We start from the raw sequence: 18934 nt of genomic DNA on the forward strand, positions 1-18934 counted from the left end.
TTTCAAGGATAACTAGGTCCAGGGGGAGATTTCAGGGAGACAAGTTTTGGCTCCATGCAAAAAGCTTGCAAAGAATCTGAGCTCTAAGACAATGGGATGGTCTGACTTGAGAGCCAGGGAATTGCCTGTCATTGTGCAGGCAGAAGCTCAGTCATTCCCTGTTAGAGACACTGGCAAGAAAGCTCTGAGTTTTGTAAAGCCTCTTAAAATTCTTTCAAGTTTCTTAAAATTCATCTGCTACCACCATAATTTTTTTCCATATCCTCATAGTAACTGTGTAATGTTACTTAATATTTTTCTCTATGCTAACTTTTTAAAACTTAAGTTTATTTTTAAAGGAAATCTGCTGTGCCTTATATTAAACATCACACACCATTTGATGCTCTAGGTATTCCTGTCGAATAGAGTGTAGTTACTTTCAGGTCTTTGAGGGGAAAGCAGGGAAGTGGATTGCGCATGTATTGAAATGCTTAGTGCACCAGCTGCTGTACTATTTCCTTTAGGAAAAAAAATTCTAATTTAATTGTCACCACCAGAAAAGGAGACAGGCATGAGAATTTTTCTTCAGTGAGAGACTGAGGCAGAGAAAGGCTAAGGGACCACCCAGAGAGACAGCCTGCTGATGGCAGCATCAGACTAGAATTCGGTTTTCCTGAGCCCCAGTGCAGAGCTGCCTCCTGTCCTGGACGCTCTTTGAAGACCTCTCCCACTTCTGCACACCCCACCCCACCCCACCTTAGTACCGCTACAGGGCCAAGGCAAGGAGGTCAGGTGCACATCCTGTTCTTAAAGGAAGTTTTACTTCAGGTGGCTAATAGGAGCAGGTGTGGAATAATTGGTCTCAGAGTCCTTTTCCTCCTCCTCTGAACTTGTTTCAACTTGGAAAACTATTTAAATTGTTATTTTTGAGTGATAAGAGCACATATAGTATAATTCCAGTTGCTTAATAACAATTTATGTTAGTAAGAACACAGGTGCAAACGTATACCATCCATGAAACTGTCAGCAGCTAGTGGGTAGAATCATAGGGAATTCAAACTTTGTTATATAATTCTGCAATATTTGATTTTCTTAGGAAATGGCAACTCACTCCAGTATTCTTGCCTGGAGAATCCCATGGACAGAGGAGCCTGGCAGGTTATAATCCATGGGGTCACAGAGTCAGACGTGAATGAGCAACAGAGCACATACACAGCTACCCACTATAATGGGTTCAGGATGAGCTACTCAGCCGCTGCTTCCCTTGAAAGAGGCTGACACACTCTTAGATCGAATCCCCAGCAGTTTTCACACGACCTGAGTACCACTGCTGTAAAAATCCCAGGTGGCACTGTGTCTCCTATGTCTCCTGCCTTGGCACGTGGGTTCTTAGTGGTAAAGAACCCACGTGCCAAGGCAGGAGACATAGGAGACACAGGTTCCATTGCTGGTTCAGGAAGATCCCCTGAAGGAGGGCATGGCAACCCACTCCAGTATTCTTGCCTGGAGAATCCCATGGACAGAGGAGCCTGGCGGGCCATGGTCCATAGGGTCGCAAAGAGTCAGACACAACTGAAGTGACTTAGCATGCACACACACATGGTAAATAAATTCTGCTTTTGCAGTCAGAAAAACTGTAAGGTTTGTAAAAACTTAAATAAATCCTTCTCCCAAACACACCAAAAGCTAGTGCTTTCAGATTTCACTAGAGAGCCAAGTAGAGCCAGAAGCAGTCATCCAACACCCCCTGGAAATCCTGGACCTCAGGGGAGTGAGTGTCAGAGGAGAAGAGGATACTCAGGGTGTGTCTGAGGAATACAGGTCCAGCGCATAAGGCCTGACTCTGCAACTTCAAACATGCCTTTATAATTGGGTGCTAGACTCTGATCTCTAGATGTATCCTGAGTCTCTCGTGTTCTATACTCAGTCATTCTGAGCGCAGAGTCTAAATATCCAGGAGAACAAAAATGAGTGAGGAGCACTGGGGAGAAACTGTCAGGAGAAGTCTCTCAAGAAGGTGGAATAGGAAGGTATCTTAGACCTGAGAAAAAGGAGGCATGAGCAGTGCCTACTCTAGACGGGTTCCAGAACACAGCCCTCGTTGGGGAATCACTGAATATGAGGGAGAGTAAACTGAGTGAAAAGCATAGTTGGGAGGAGAGCTTTGAGAGCTCAAGTCCCCTTTAGGAGAAAGCCTAAAGTGAAGCATCTGAGAAGTGTGCGCAGTGTGAAATCTCTCATAGACCTAATTGGTGGCGTAAGAGGGGAGGCTAGAAAACCCGTGCTGAGAAGCTTGCATTTTAGACAGGATGTGGGGGTTTACCACAGATGGTTGAACCGGCTGGGGAAATGATGGCGATGGTGTTGGAAAAGGATTGGCTCCATCCCCTTTCTCTCAGGGAAGCGGAGAGGGACCACAGGGCTCTCCTCCAGCAGAGGCGGAGGGCACCCAGTAACTGGAGGAGCGTGTGGAGGCACTGGGTTTGGAGGCTGTGTGTTTGGGGTCAGGGGTGCTGTTGAGGAGAACAACAAAGCCCCCAGCCCACCGGTCCAGCAGGAGCTCTAGGTTCGTTCTTTGCAGGCTGGCACTCCCTCCTCGGATCTTTCACAAACAGGAAGTGAGCACTTTCTCTCACTTCCCATCTTCGTATGTCATGTGACCAGGCTGCTCAGAGCCTGCTCTGCCCCACCCAGGAGCAGTTGCCTTCCTGCAAGTGAAAATCATTGATTCTGTCCTCTGAGACTTGGGGGAGGCGGTGAGGTGCCAATGTGGAGCAGCCCCGTGTGGCTTTCCTTATCGGCGCTATGCTGTCCCTGAGCAGACTCCACCGCGGAGGCCAGATTCCTGTCCTCTACCCTCTCATGTCTGCAACTTGATTCTCTCCCCCAGGGTGTAGATCAGAGCCCAAAGCCTTTAATTATTGGCCCAGAGGAAGATTATGACCCAGGTTATTTCAACAACGAGGTAACAGTTTCCTGATTTTTCTCCTTTCATCATTCTCTGTCATACCTGTCACTCTGGACTGGCACCAACGGGGAGGGAGCCACGCTTATCAGGCGGGGACCACGGGAGCTGAGCTAGGGCAGGTAGCGCCCTCCCTCTGCGCCCCCCAGCCCTGCCCATCCTTCTGTCTTCCAGAGCGACATCATATTCCAGGACTTTGAGAAACTTAAGTCACGGCCAGCTCACCTGGGGGTTTTTCTGCGGTACATCTTCTCTCAGGCGGACCCCAGTCCCCTGGTAAGTTGCAGGTGTCTGTCTCAATTGAATGCCTGCTTGTGCTTGGCCTCTGTCCCTGCGCTCTAGATATGGTCAGTCAGATCCGTAGGCACGACCCGGCATCACGAAGACAAGACAGAATAGAAAAGAAGGGGCAACCTAGGTGAAACGGATTTTGCTGCTATCTGTATCGATAGCACAGGGAGGAGGAGGGAGGGCTAGACTAAGAAAGCTGTCATTCTGAGTCTGCTTGGAAGAGATGGTCTTTCTGGGTTTTTCGAATGAAGGTGGATACAGATGAATCGTGGGGGGTTTAAAGAGCAGACCTTGTAAATATACAGTGTTGCCACAAGAAAGCTTGGCAGACAGGCAAGGTGATAAAATGTCTTCAGTCTGAAGGTGACGACAAAGGATCGATCGTGAAGGGTGGCGATCAGGGTTCATGGCGACAGTGCTTTGAGCCAGCAGCCTTACCAGGTTCTGTCATTCTGCTCAGCTGCTCATAAAGGAAGGGAGAGGAAGGAGAGAGACTGGTGTCGTGTTCTCCAGAATAAGCTTCTTGCCCTTGGCACGCACTGCCGTCTTTCCTTTCCGGGGCTGTCTCTGTTAGAAGCCGGAGTCAGCATCCGTCTGCTCAGCAGGTGTTCCATGAACACCCACGTGTACGTCCGGAGCGCTCGTATCTCAGGAGCATTCCTGAGGGAAGATGGGGTACAACACAGAGAAACACAGGCCCTTAACAACAACAGATGAACACGTACGAGACAGAATGTCACGTGTGGACAGGAGTCACAGTTGGGGAGTGATCGTGTTGGGGGAGGCGTGTGCACACCAAGGGCTGGGAATGATCAACCACAGGTTTCTGAAACACTCTCAGCCAGGGCTTTTCAGCCTCATCACCACTGACCTTTTGGGGTGCTGGCTTGTGCATTGCAGGATCTTAGCTGCATCACTGTACTCCACCCACGAGATGCCAGTAGCAGATGTAACAGTCCAAAATGCCACCAGACATTACTGGGTGTCTCCTGGAGGGCAAAAAGACTCCGGGTTGAGAATCACCACTCGAACCCATTTTCTCTGTCCTAGCTTTTTTACCTGTGTGCAGAAGTTTATCAGCAAACAAACCCCAAGGATTCCCGAAGCTTGGGAAAAGACATCTGGAATATTTTCCTAGAGAAAAATGCGGTAAGGCAGTCATAAATTGGACTACAGTTTTGCTGTATTGTTTCGACCACTCAGAAGCAGAGGGAAAACTAAGCAAAGCATTCAGGCCAAATTTAAACAGATTCTTAAAGAGGATTCCTGGGTTCTGCTCCTAGCTCTAGTCTCTAAACTTTGATCTCCTCTTGTACCTCTTTTGTTCCACACGTGGCAAGGTAGAATGCACATTGCCTCTTCTCTGAAATGTTTAGAGAAGAAAAGAACTTGCATCATGTCCTAATTGGTCTCGTCTGGATCAGTGCCCTGGTTTTCTTCAACTCTCCTTGCCTTGCTCATCCCTGGGATGAAGACATCAGATGATAGAAATCAGTGAGCCAAGAGGCAAGCCCAGATTGCTGAAGCTCGGCCTGACTTGCTCTTACTGCCCAAAGGCAGGGTTCAGAGGGAGGGGACCCCAGAGTGTCTGGGGTGGATGAGCTCTCTGCCTCTGGATGTAGCTCCCAGGGATGTGTCGGGGTTACCTGGTGGCAGTGCCCTGGCCTGCAGAGGGTAGTTCCCATCTTGGACTTTCTAATCTGATCAACTAAAGTAATTCCAAGATGACTTTGTTCATCTGGCAGTAAGCTACTAAGACTAATGAGATTGGGAAATAAACTGTTTTTCCTCAAGATTTTTATTTTTGTTCCCTTCAGTGGGTCTTGAGTAAGGAGGTTAGAGCTGCCAGTTGTTCCCTGTTGGTTGTTAGGGAACCGCCTGAGGACCGAGTTGTCAGGCACTTGTAGAGCAGAGCCAGGCAGCACACTCATGGGAAGACTTGGTAACAGAGGCCAGCTCTCCTTTGGGAGTGAAAGAAACGGGAGGCTGTCAAATGGCCTCATAAATATTTCCCCCTCGTGGCTAAACTGGTCCCAGGTCACTTTTTCGGACCTTTGCACTCCATGCACCCTGACGTCCCTGAAATAAGAGTGGGAAGAGTACAGGTGTTACCCTAGAGTGTGGCCCCAGCTTGCCTTGCCACCTCAGAGTCCACTTCTCAAATCGCTAGCCTAGAATTCAGTTGGCGGGAGGTGCATGGAGGGCGTGGGGTGCAGGGAGAGGGGAGCGCAGGTGATGCTCCGGCCCTCAGACCCTGCGTGGCGCCTCGCACCTCCGCTTGGGTGTGCGTGTGGACCTCTCCACTTCTGCCCCCACCTTCTGTCTTTCAGCCTCTCAGAGTGAAGGTCCCAGAAATGTTACAGGCAGAAATTGGTAAGTTGGCTCCTTGGTCAGTCCGTGTCCTTGTGGGTCCGTCTTGTGTGGGCCCTCAGGGTGGGGTACGGGGAAAGCGGGGGAAGCACATAGTCCCTGCCTTGGGCAGCTGTTCTCAGACTGGGGAAAACAGGGACAGTTCCTCCTCGCAGTCGTCCATGGACACGCACAGAGGACACACCCCGCCTGGGAACTTGTCGTGCGGAGTCACGACTTGATCAGGAGACCAAGGTCTTTTCTCCCAGCCTTCCACGTGACCTGTGTGGGCCTCAGTTGGCTCAACTATTCCAAGAGGAAATCAGATTACTAGACTGGTCACTCATCAGGATCCCTTGGGGAATTCTTTCTTAAAAACACAGAAACCAGGGCCTCACTCCACCCCACCTGCAGAGTCAGAATCCTGGAGTGGTTTTGTTCTTTTGTTTTGCTTTGTTTGAGTTCCTTAAGTAACACAGTGAGGAGCCAGTGCACGAGCTGGTTGCTCTGCTCCCTCCTCACTCAAGTCTTGAGTAGAAGAGCTGAGGGAGGCAGTGGGGAGAGGATGTCAATCTGAGAGGTGAATCCCAGGAGCTTTCTAGAGGGTAGGAGTTTGAAGCCGCCCTCGAAAAGAGGCACTTTCCAGGCCCGGATGACAGGAAGCTTGTGGGCACAGGCAGAGGGCAAGTGTAGGGACGGGAAAGGCACCGTCCAGTTTCTGGTGGGGAGCTGGGGCATCCTTGCCTTTTTCAGCTTGGCAAGCTGGGCCTGGGGCCGTGGGGGAAGACTGGACCTCTTCGAGGTTTGCACTAGATGTCAGAGCACAGCATCTGGATACATCCAGAGATGAGCTTTAATGTTTCCCACTTAATGAGTAACACCCTGAAAATGCTTTTGTCCTTGAGGCTTGGACATCAGGATTCCAGTCCTGAGTTGAGGAGAGACCTGGTAAGTCCAGGCCTCCCTTACCTTAGTTAACAGGAGGACAGAACACCAGCTTGCCCTCTGGGACCACAGGGAGCTAAGAGACTTGGAGGTCCTGAGCTGATGTAACCTCCTGCTCCCCACCACCCCTCCCCTTGCTGTCTTCCCTCTGCCCCATCACAGACCTGCGCCTGCGAAGCAGTGAGGATGTGCGCGCGGCTCTCTGTGAGGCTCAGGAGGCAGCCATGCCTGAGATCCAGGAGCAGATCCACGACTACAGGTGTCTGGCGCCCACCCTCCTGCTCCCTCCCTGCCTCCTCGCCCCTTTTCTTTCCCCTGGTGTGTGTGTGTGTGTGTGTGTGTGTGCGCACCTCACTCCCTGTCCAGTGTTGAACCTTGGTATACATTTGTTTCTCTCTCTGTGTGTCTGGCTCAGAACAAAGCGCACCCTGGGGCTGGGCAGCCTATACGGTGAAAACGACCTGCTGGAGCTGGATGGGGACCCTCTCCACGAGCGCCAGGTGGCCGAGAAGCAGCTCGCTGCCCTAGGAGACATCCTGTGAGTCTCCAGTACACTCCCACCCCCAACATGCTGCACAGATTGATGTGGTTCATGGGTCTGTTCCCCAGCCTCTCCCCCTCTTCCATTTTTTGCCTGACCTGTCTTCCCCTGGAAGATGGGGAGAGTCGCACCCTCCTGCTTCATGTCCCAGGCTGGGGCTCCTGACAGTAATCCAGTAGTTGTGACAAACCACAGGCTCCAGGAACTCAGGGAGCTTTCTGCTCCCTTCGGAGCCTCTTCCTGATGGTTCTCCCTTCTTGCTCGAAGGTCATATCTGGCGCTGAGTGTGAGAGCTACGCTGTGATTCTCCAGGGGATGAAGTTCCTTCAGGAGGCAGATGGCTCATGGGAAATTGAACCATTCTTAACTAAGTACACCAGAGTACTGAGCTAACTGAACGTAGGCACTTCTGGAGCACCTGCTGTGGCTGTCTCTTTCCAGTCGTGTTTTCTGAACATGTCCCAGGCTCCTGGAATGACTTTGTGGGGATGCTCCCAGGCGTAGACATGGATTTTCACCCCACTACTGCTTCTCCACTCAGTAGCTGTGTGGCTTGTTTTGTTTTGGTCACACCATGGGCATGCAGGGTTTTCATACCTAGATCAGAGATCTGACCTGTGGCCCCTGCAGTGGAAGTGCTGAATGTTAACAACTGGACCGTCAGGGAATTCTGAGTAGTTGTATGACCTTGATCAAGCCATTTCATCCACCTTGAAAGTGAAAGTTTTAGTCATGCAGTTGAGTCCTACTCTTTGAGACTCCATGGACTGTAGCCCGCCAGGATCTTCTGTCCATGGGTATTCTCCAGGCCAGAATACTAGAGTGGGTAGCCATGCCCTTCTCCAGGGGATCTTCCGAACCCGGGGATCAAACCTCGGTCTCCCTCATTACAGACAGATTACTTACCATCTGAGCCACCAGGTCTCATCTAAAATGACAAAAGTTGGACTAGATGATCTCTGCTGCTATTTCAATTCAGCAAATATCCCTGGAGTCCCCACTGGTGCTGAGCACTGTTCTAGGCTCCTGGGGTGCATAGTAAACGAACAGCAGTGCTTCTGGAGCTTACACGATTGTGGGGAGAGAACGCAGTGTGTGATAAATCAGTAGGCTGCGCCAGTGCAGGCCGAGGGAGTCAGGAGCACCGAAGCCAGTGGGTTACGGTTTCAAATAAAGCCTTATCCAGGAAGTTACACTTAGGCGACTGAAGAAAATGGGGACATCATCTTTGGAAACGTCTTGGGGGACGAGCATCCCAGGCAGAGCGAACAGCCAGGGCATATTTGAGGAACAGTAGGAGGTGAGTGTGACCAGAGCAGATTGAGAAACTCAGTGCTGACGTCAGAGGTCACTGGAGGTGCAGCCTCGCAGAGCCTGTTGTAACTCCCTTGGTTTTTCTCTGTCAGTGAACAAGGAGCCACTGGAGTTGTGAGACTTGAGTGTGGGTGGAGGGTGGTGGGAGAGCATGGAGGGGTTCCAAACAGGGAAGTCGGTTCCCGTAGCTCACACAGTAGGGCTCAGGCCAGAGCCTTGGTGATGGAGGCTGTGGAAAGAGATCAGCTCCAAGTGTGTTTTGACTGTAGAAGCAACAGGAGGAATTTCCTAAAAAATGATGTATAGGATGTGAGAGAAAGAAAAACCAGGGAAGACTCCATGTTCTTACCTAAATACCTAAAAGGACAAAGGTGTCATCAGTCGAGTTAGGGACAACTGTATGGGGGACAGTTTGGTGGTAGGAAGTTGGAGGCTCAGTTTTGCAAGTGTCAGAAATCTCAGGTCTTTTTAGACATCAGACTGGAGATTTGAATAGGCAGCTGAGTGTATGAACCTGGCATTTGACAAGAGGTCCCAGTTGGAGATGAGACTAGATGAGGCCCCACAGGGCGGGCACAGTCTGGAAACAACCCTTGGGCCTCAGCCTGCGTCTTTCTGGGCCTTCGTCTCCCGAACCACAGCCAGGCGATGGCCGCCACCCCAGTGACACAGGGGCGGAGGCAGAACACAGCCCAGCCTGTTCTGAGATCGTCGGCACCACAGAATTGTATGAAATTATTCCTGACAGCACAGGTACCCTACTTACAGTGGCTTCTATTTAAAAGAATGAAGCCTTTGCCTCATTAAATGGATATCTAATACTGACTCATGGGTTATTTTGAGTATAAATATTATACATGTAAATAGCTTAGAAAAGAGACTGGCCCATCCTGAGCACTCAGATACTAGTTGCTGTTGTCATTTCTCTCTTGTAAATGGGTCCTGTGAATCAAGTTTCAAGGTATTATCTCTGCTCCCTCACCTTCCTTCCTCTTGCCTCAGTGCCAGCCCAACCCTTCTAATTTAGTCCTAGGTGGACACAAAGAGGAGCCTCTTCCTCCATAATAGCTGCAGAGGCTGGACAGACACCAAGCAAGAGGCTATGTTTGCCACAGTCCCCCTTCCTTTCAGCCAGAACGGTACCCTCATCATTGTCACTCTGCTGACTGAGTCCGTCAGAGCAGTGAGAACCCCCACCTCCTGAGCCCCAGGCTGGCTCCAGAGCTGAGAACGGGTCTGAGTCTGACCTTTCCTCATCCTGCTCCCCTCCCAGACACCCTCCCTTCCTCTAGGAAAGGACTTACCCTCCTCGCAGTCTTGCACAGGCGGACGAGCCTCTGCCTTTGCAATCTGAGTCATTGGTTCTCTCTTTTGTTCCAGGTCCAAATACGAGGAAGACAGGAGGTGAGTGAGTCTGTATGGTTTCAAGGTGGAAGGAGTGGGGCTGAGCTACTGGGCGGTGCGTCTCTGCCAAGGACAGGGGACTCCCTAGCGTCAGAGCTTAGTTCCCACGTGTCTGTGTCACAACACAGGGGGGTCACAGGTCCAGGCCTGACTGCCGGGAACGTGGGCCGGCTCCTCAGTGTGAGGACACCAAGCTGCCAGCACCCCCATTCCTGGCCTCCTCTTTTCCACCCACATCAGCCCTGCCTGTGCCTCCCCACGTCTTTCTCGTAAACCGCCGAAAGAGGGAGCGGTGACAGGATCAGCCTGCGTTAGCGGTTCCTACGGAGGGGAGCTGGGGTACTCCGTTGGCACTTTTTTTTCCCCTTGAAGCCTTTGTTTCTCAGCAGCCAATGTTAGAATGAGTATGCATTCCTTGAGCATACACACATTTCATAAAGGAGAGAAGATGGGGATAGAAGTCTTATTTCAGAGAGGAGGAAAGCCAGGGCTGAAGCATTTGCTTCACTGAATCCACAAAGTGGATAATCTGTCTACTGCATTGAGAGACAAATACATTTTTAAACACAGAACTCTGGACAGTTTCATTTCTGGCAGTTGGAAGCAACTTGACAAATCCTTTCTACCCTTTACTCCGTGTACTTGGGGTGGGTGGTGGCAGTTTACCTGGACTTGCCGGGGCTGGGTGGCTTTTCTTCACATCCCTCTGCCATCCCAGCCCCGTGTATATGCCTGAGGACCTTAGCTGTGGGCTTCTACCATCCTCCAGGCACGCCTGTGGCTTATTTGCTTTTGTTTTGATGAACTTATACGTCCTTCTACTGCCCACTCTTCCTTGGTTGGGCAGAGTTCTGCATAGGAAAAGAATTCTGACTTCTTCTGGGAGTCATGCAAGTCAAAACACCACCACCACTCCACCCTCACACACACCCTGCCCGCAGAGTTCCAGCCCTTCCACCGGCTTCCGATTCACCACCTGCTCCTCTCTTACAGCGGCCCCATGGGCTTCGCCCTCAATACCTACATGAGCCATGCGGGCATCCGTCTTCGAGAAACACGACCTCCCAACACAGCTGAAAAGGCCCAGTCCGCTCCTGACAAAGACAAGTGGCTACCCTTCTTCCCGAAAACCAAGAAGGTGACAGAGCTCCCCAAGACAGGAGCATCTCTTGGCGAGATCCCTGCACTGAGGCAGCTGGAAGAGCCCTCTCCGGTTGCCTGGCTCGTCCTGCTGCCTTTGGACACGGAGTCATTAAGAATTGCCAGACTAGATCTCTCTCCCCCTCCCTCCAGTCCCTGGCCAGAAGCAAATGTGCTAGTTAGGGTACAAGCATGAGTCTTCCACCAGCTGCTTGTTTAGAGCCAGTCTTAAGGGAAGTGGCCAGGTGATCAGTGCCCAATCTGGCTCCCGAGGCCTTCTACAAACCCTAGTGTTTCTTGTCTCAGCAGAGCAGCAATTCCAAGAAAGACAAGGATGCCTTGGAGGACAAGAAGCGAAACCCCATTCTCAAGTACATCGGGAAGCCCAAAACCTCTTCCCAGAGCAGTGAGTATTCGGGGAGCAAAGCCTTGGGTAGGGGCCTCTGGCCCTTCAAGGCCAGTACGTTAGCAGGCGGCCTTCCTGTGCTTCTGGGAGCCAGAGACCTGAACTCCAAGGTCAGCTTCCTCTCAGTGCTCCTGCATCCTTGCCACACCCAGCACGGGCTCCTGAGGTACAGGGTCCTGCTCCAGAGCCACGGAGGTCGTGCCAGTGCTTAGGTCTAGGAGCTCAGAGATACCGAATAACCATGCAGAGGGGTATCCCTCTCCTTGGAAAGACTGCCCTATTGACAGTTGGGGCCTCCTTCATCTTCACCCATGGACTTGTCTGTCCTCCTGAGGGCCTGTGTGTTGGGAGCAATTATAGGCCCTTGATGGAGGGTTTCAATGACTGTTAAGCTGAACTGAGTGGAAAGAGGGCAGGTTTGGGACCCAGAGGCTCCGTCATGCCATCAGAAACCCAGACCTCCGTGGATCCTGTCACCGATCTCTTCCCAGCTGTGTGTCGTTTGTCTGGCGTTGCTGCTGGCGCTCCCAGTTATCCTAAGATCCCCATGTTAGTCTTGGAAATCTGGGAAGGACCGTGGTGCAGGCCTCCTGCCTTTCCTGAAATCACTGCCTGAGGAAGGCAGGGAGGAGGGGACTCCACTAGATCAATCCCGGTTTTTGCCACTACCTTTCATTTTCCCAGCTTGATGTAATTTTTATTTTGACTCGAAACATTAATTTGATTTTTCATGGTTTGCTTTTGTTTTTGTTTGTTTTCTTTTAGCATTTTATATTCCCTTGTCCCCTGTGGAAGGTAAAAGGACCATTTTATTTGGGTTTTTCTTTTCATTAGCATTGAGTTTCCATTTTCCAAGTCCTTTCCTTCCCCTCTCCTTCATCTTCTCCCGTTCTGCCCATCCTTCCTCCCTTTCCGCACTCCATTGCTCTTGTGTGTGGCTCCATGCTGCTAAAGCTCCCCAGGACAAGCCCCTGCCAGGGGCTCCTGCCCGCACACTGGGCACATACTGCCTGATGCAGGGTGGGAGGGGCCGGGCCGCCCCCCAGGTACTGCTCCTCCTGGCGGTGCTGGCAGAGGCCAGCTCCTGGGCCCTCCGCGATGTTCCGCGACCTGGGGCCTCTCTCGTTCTGTCACCTCTCTGTGGGTAGCTCCAAGAGTCCAGGCTCTGTGTAAGTGAGGGGAACTCTCACACTGAAATGTCCTGCACAAGCTCCCCAGGTTTTTGTTTTCAGTTGCTGTAATAAAATCCTCATTTTTTGAATGTTAGGTGGGTTTTTTTTGTTTGTTTTTTAGCTAATAATGGGTCTTCAGCAGTTTTGCCTTGAGGTATTTTAATTTCTGTCATCTCCTTTGCTTAAGCCCTTCTCTGTAGCACTTGCATCTCTTCTGACTCTTAAAACTTTGCCAGTGTCACTGCAACATTGAAAAAGAATGACCTTAATGTGTGTATATTAGAGGACCTAATATCTTCTAAAATCTGTGTATTTTTAAAAATAAATACATATATAATTGGCATTAACCCAAAGAAACTTAGAACCTGGAGTTGGACAGGTTCCTTTCCCATCCGTGAAGTCCATATGCTTAGAATTAATTAAGTGATTAATATTCTCTAGGTTCGATAGTAAATCAAGGGGAGAGAGAGCAGTGAGATGCAGTCAGAAGTTTAATCAATTGCTAGAATTCACTTTATATAAAACGATGATTTAGAATAATGATTTTCAAAGTTATTTTTAAAGTTAAATCCCTAGCCTTGTTATGCTATTATAAACAATAAAAGTAAAGAATTATTGGGACAGGGAAGGGGGGAGTCTGTAAAACAATGGAAAAAATGAAAAAATGGCCTTGAAACACAGACTTTTATTTCTCAGCACATACTTCCTCCCATCCACCCTCCTTGAGGTGGGCATGAGGTAAGCATCATGCCTAAGACCTGCCCCGGCTGCTTGCTTTGAGTCAGCCTGTGAGGGGCCAGGAACACCCAGGGTGGAGTTGCTGATCCCAGGAGCAGGATAAGGATGCTGGGTATTCACCATCTCTTTGAGTCAGATCTTTCTATTGTCATCTCTTGATTTGATTTGGTGTTCCCAAGTTCCCAGGACATCAGACAAATCTGTATGCACATCTAAAACCAAACACCCACCAAAGCTAGAAAACCTCATTTACTGAGAAACTTGCCATTTATGATCATCAGCCATTAGCCTGGTTTATTAGTTAGTGTATCTGATTGTTAGTGACATATAATTCACTTTTACTTTGTTTCATTGTTATTCAGAGAATGGAGGAAGGAGAGCAAAGGCTGCTGGTAAAAACTTTGCTCTTTTCAAAAATGCGTTCCTATCTACGTGTTTTTTCCCGTTACTCTGGGTTATTCAGTTATACCAAATCTCAGGGCCATACCTGTTCCTTGTCTGGGGTGTAAGCTAGGGTGTAACTATATCCCAAGAACTGGGCCTTTTCCAAGTGGCCCAGGGGAGGGGGAACAATGGGCTCTGCCCGGAGTTGCTGTGTTCTAGGACGTTCCCAGGCTCCCGCATCATCCCCCAGCCAGGGATGCTCCGGGCTGTGGCTGCACAGCTGCCCCTGGCTGCTGCAGTTGCCCCAGGGCCCAGGTGTACATTCAGTCTGGGACAGGCAGCTCTGACTCTAACCTCCAAAATGAGAGTGCTGGCAACAGCCTTGACTCCTACCACATACACACAGCCACCTATTCTGCAGTTTCAGAAAAGCGTTACCTGTCTAAAGGATGTGGAATGGTGAGCTTTGAAGAGCCCAGTTAAATGTTTTCCTGTTTCTTCTGGCTTGGAAATTTTCTTATGAATCTCAGGTTTAGATCCACAGGGAGATTTAGATTTGTGTATGTCGATGGCAGAGTCTCTGGTGAGTACAGATAGGATCAGGGCCTGGCACCCAGGGATATTTGTCTTACCTTCTGCATCCCACTTATCCTTCCTGTTGGTCCAGGCAGAGTGGCATCTTTAGCCCATCTCTTGTTCTGACAGCCTGGACCTGGAGCTTAGCAAATCCTCTTTGAAGATGGGAGCCACTGAGCCCCCAGCCTGAGCTCTCTTCTCCAGGGTCTCCATGTGGTAATATCACCTACGCCTTTTTACTCTTAGATGCCCTCTCTACTTGGAACACAGACAGCTCTCTTTTGTCTTAGCTTTGAATGCCAGAGAGTGACATCTGTCCTTCTAAGACCCACTCCCCACCCACCACTGGTAATGAAGTGTCTGATTCTTTAATGATGGAGATGAAGAGGCAGGAGTAGAGGCAGAAAGAACAGGAAGGCAAGTCGAGGAAAAACACAATAGCGAACTCTGAAAGTGGTATAAATTTGAGAAGTGCTTGGTATAATTTGGCAACCTGGCCAAATTACAGGTAGATGTGTTTTTGGTCTTCCTGGCTATTTTTTAAGCCTGTATATGGCTCTTGGGAAAAACCTAGAAACCTAGTAACGATTCTTAAGTGTGAGAGTCATTGTAATAAAGAATGTGCGAACCAAAAGAAATATGCAGCGCAAATGTATTTCCAAAGCCTCTCATTTTGCACCTGAAGAAAGAGTAGCCCCAGAAAGGTGGGGGGACTGCGCGTGCCACACCCCACAGTGGAAGAGCCAGAACTCGAACCGTGTCTCCTGACTTCAGCCCCATACTGTTCTCATCCATGCTTACTCATCACTGTCTTCTGGGCTTGAGGGGAGCGAGGGCCCTGAGGAGTCGTCCCTGAACTGAAAGCAGAGTATCTTTCATTATCTTTCTGCTTCCAGTCAAACCCGGCAACGTGAGGAACATCATTCAGCACTTTGAGAACAACCAGCAGTACGATGCCCCGGAACCCGGGACGCAGCGCCTCTCAACAGGAAGCTTTCCCGAGGACCTGCTGGAGAGCAACAGGTAACAGTGGCTGGACGGGGCCTGCTGGCTGCCCAGAGAGGGGAGCACTGGCAGGGGCGGAGCAGGGCTCAGTGCCAGCTACCTCACCCCCCCACTATACTGTAAGGCTCCTGCTGTAGTGCTCTCTCCCTCTCCCCCAACCTTCCTGCCTGGGTGTCTTCAAAAGAAGACATACTGTGTGCTGGTGATCAGGCCAGCAGGCGAGAGAGCAGGGCCCCCGACCTTCCGGCAGGAATCATGTGCCTTTAAAATTCCTGTGGATTCACTCCCTGGCCACTCAGCAGCCTCCACATTGAGAATGAGCTAGACTGTGTTCTAAAGCAAGTAGTCAGGAAGCCCGGAATGATACAGCTAGGGAAGAGTGCAGGTGGGGTGGAGGGTGCAGGGGCTGGCAAAGGGGAATCTTGGAAAGTAAGGAAGTCGGGTTAAGACAGTCTTTGGTGCCCATGAAGAAGAGAGCTAAAGATGAGGTTCTGTTGGGTGCTATAAAGGCAGATAGCATAATGGGCATCAGATATCCACATCACCAAAGAGTGTATCAAGGCCATTGATTCAAAATGAAGTGTTCTTCTAGAAGAACAAGGGGAGCAGAGGCTGTGGTATTGCTCACGTTCTCCATCTCTGGCCGGGTTCGAAGAAGAACCCTTCTCTGGCATTGACACGTACTCTCGGACTTGCTCTTGACTGTGACGTGACAACCATCAAGTTAGGTCTAACATTCTACAGCCAGCACTTAAAGTAAAAACTGCCTGTAGTCAGAAACATCCTTGCACCTTCCTTAAGTCACACTTGAGGTATAATAAATGTGGTCTGTGTGTGCAAAACTAGTTCCTGTGTACACTGCTGAGCTGCACTATATGCAGGCCCAAAGGTATGAATCAACCTGCACAATCAAACCATTCATTTACCCCTGAAGTAACTAGTTATCAGAATTCCTGCTTGTGTGCAGGGTTACTCCGTTCTGTTTATACTAAGCCTTTGTAAGCTTAATATATGTTAAAAGGTTTTGCCATAGTGAAAATTAACAAAGATTTAGGCAAGATAAAGGTTAGATTTGTGCCGGGGTCAGAGGCTGAGATCCCCTAGAGAAAGAAGCAGCAACCCCCTCCAGTATTCTTGCCTGGGGAAGTCCCCTGGACAGAGGGGCCTGGCAGGCTACAGTCCATGGGGTTGCAAAGAGTCAGACAAAACTTAGCAACTAAACAACAAAACAACAACAGAGGTTGAGTTCTAATGTTATTGAGTAAATTAAGTATACAAATTATATGATTGCTGAGGTAGGTGTGATCTTAGAGATATATCAAATATACAATTATAAGATATATTGTCAGCACTTTGAGGAAATATTTGAGACCATTTGTAAACGTATTCTTAAAGTTGTTAGGTAAATTTTCCCTGAGACATTGGTGAGGATAGGATCCTGGCAGAAGCGTTTGGATTTGGTGATTATAAATTCACTGACAGTCTTGGAAGAAATGACATCGGCAGCGTAGTGTGTCAAAGGTTTTTGTAGAAACTAAACAGGTATAAGAAGCCCCCGGTTCTAGACAGCGGTAACCTAGGAACTTGTGGCTAGAGAAGGGTTGTATGCCTTCCTTCTTGGGATCATTGCTCACTTCTGGGTACTTGAAAGAAGCCCCAGGAACCTCATTGCACAAGGTTTGATGAGAGATGCTCAAGTGACCCATTGTGGGGCACTGGTGCAAGTGTTTTGAGGTAGTCTGTATTGGCATTGTCCTGACAGGCTTCAAGGAGTGAGTTCAGTAGGGGATCAGCTGACAGTGTGGGTTCTAACCCTGCAGACAAACTGTTGGAACCCAGAGGGGAGCGGCATTTGGATCCCTTGGCAGTTCAGACTTGATGAATGGAGACCAGGCCATTTGGCTCCTTCTCTGCAGCAGTCTGCTATGCTATTAAGAACTCTCCAGACTCCCCAGGCCTTCTGTGGTCCTAGATGCAGAGCAGCAAATAGATTAGCAATAATGTCAGCAAAGAACCAGCCCAGCAGGGCCATGGGGGGAGGCACCATCCTGGGGCAGCTAGGGGTCAGAGATGCCAGCTGTCACAGGGCTGATGCACTGCAGGACTTGAAAAAGAGCAGCACCCAGTCGTCAGCATCTCAAGCCCCACAGACACTCAGTGACCAAGAATGGCAGGCCAGGGAGCAGGCTTCTGCCCATCAGTAAGCATGCCCCTGAAGGACCCTTCCAAGCTGCTCTGCTCCGAGGGGGCTGGAAGCCTAGAAAGGATGCTCTCAGGATAAGAACAGAAGAAATCCACTATCCACATCGCAACTGGAGGGGTGGGAATTCAGATAGACTTTTCTGACAGGCAGTATGGAGAATGCTAAAGAGTATGTGAGGGGGTACTTGTACAAGGAGAGCTGTGCCTCGAGCAGAGTCCAGCTCTCCTGGACTCTGGTGCCCTGGAACGGGTGGGCACCAACCCATTCCAGAGCAGAGGGCCAGGTGAGCCGGCCAGGAGACGGCGGGGTCAGGGAGGGTAGGACCTCATGGTTCCTGGTGATAGACTTTGGTGTCCACAGCAGCCTGATGGGGACTCAGGGCCTTTGGCATCCAGATACACCACAAGTCTGATTCTATTAAGTCCCAGATTTTAGCTTCCTTTTGGGATCCCTTTCTGATCAGTCAGGAGGAAGATGAAGGCTTCCCTGGTGGCTCAGTGGTAAAGTATCTGCCTGCCAGTGCGGGAGACATGGGTTCGATCCCTGGTCTGGGAAGATCCTACATGCCGCGGAGCAGCTAAGCCCGCGGGGCCACCACTGTTGAGCCTGGGAACCACAGGTGATGAGCCCAACCCTGAAGCTTCTGAAGCTTGCATGCCCTAGAGCCCGTGCTCTTCAACAAGACAAGCCACCACAGTAAGAAGCCCACGCACACCTCAACTAGAGAAGAGCCCACATAGCAACAAAGACCCAGCACACCCAAAAGATAAATAAATAAAATTTTTTTTAAAGGAAAGAGGAAGATGAGAGGCTCTGTCCATCAAGCCTAGCTGGGGAGAGGAAGGAGTCTGTAGTAAAAGCGGTTTGTCACTGAGCAGCGTCTGCCACGGGGAGTTTGGGCACGTTGGGTCTGGTGTTTGGAGTGGAAGCCTGCAGTGCCGAGGCAGGCCCTGAGATGGAGTAGCAGGTCAGAGCTGGTCAGATGTGAGACCCCAAAGTCTCTTGCTGTTTCCACCCAGTTCACGCTCAGAGATTCGCCTGGGCCGCTCTGAGAGCCTGAAGGGCCGGGAGGAGATGAAGCGGTCCCGGAAGGCGGAGAACGTGCCCCGCTCTCGCAGCGACGTGGACATGGACGCCGCCGCGGAGGCCGCCCGCCTGCACCAGTCAGCCTCCTCGTCTGCCTCCAGCCTCTCCACCAGGTGGGCGGGGCTCGGGGAGGGCTCCGCCCACTGGTATCCTGGGGGCCAGGCAGCCGAGGGTGGCTCAGAGTTGACATTCTCTCCACAGGTCTCTTGAGAACCCAACCCCTCCCTTCACCCCCAAAATGGGCCGCAGGTGAGTGATGGGCGCAGCAGCGTCTCTGTTAGGTGTCCCCAACCCAGCCGTGCCTTCTGCGGGCCTGTTGGCAGTGCAACTCCTCTTCCTGGCTCCCTGGTTTCCGAGGGCCCAGGACAAGCAGGTTGGGCAGGGGAGTGGGGGACACACCCCACGTTTGACCTCTTCCTCCGTGTGGCACTGAGCC

The 18934-nt window shown here is 50.5% G+C and overlaps 1 protein-coding gene across 8 annotated transcripts in view; it reads left to right on the forward strand.

The window, feature by feature from the left end:
* Nucleotides 1-18934, forward strand: part of ARHGEF11 (Rho guanine nucleotide exchange factor 11) — a 116304-nt gene that overhangs the window by 85207 nt on the left and 12163 nt on the right. For 4 of the 8 annotated variants that reach the window (XM_061402923.1, XM_061402960.1, XM_061402979.1 and 1 more), the window contains 13 exons: nt 2870-2944; nt 3119-3220; nt 4286-4384; nt 5566-5608; nt 6692-6788; nt 6945-7067; nt 9765-9788; nt 10782-10926; nt 11235-11334; nt 12100-12129; nt 15101-15227; nt 18432-18611; nt 18700-18747. In XM_061402923.1, coding sequence (XP_061258907.1) covers nt 2870-2944; nt 3119-3220; nt 4286-4384; nt 5566-5608; nt 6692-6788; nt 6945-7067; nt 9765-9788; nt 10782-10926; nt 11235-11334; nt 12100-12129; nt 15101-15227; nt 18432-18611; nt 18700-18747 — 1193 coding nt within the window. The remainder of the gene's footprint in view (nt 1-2869; nt 2945-3118; nt 3221-4285; nt 4385-5565; nt 5609-6691; nt 6789-6944; nt 7068-9764; nt 9789-10781; nt 10927-11234; nt 11335-12099; nt 12130-15100; nt 15228-18431; nt 18612-18699; nt 18748-18934) is intronic. The other 4 variants (XM_061402931.1, XM_061402988.1, XM_061402941.1 and 1 more) reach the window with 3 other exon arrangements.

This window comes from Bos javanicus, chromosome 3 (genome assembly GCF_032452875.1).
Source record: "Bos javanicus breed banteng chromosome 3, ARS-OSU_banteng_1.0, whole genome shotgun sequence".
Taxonomy (NCBI): domain Eukaryota; kingdom Metazoa; phylum Chordata; class Mammalia; order Artiodactyla; family Bovidae; genus Bos; species Bos javanicus.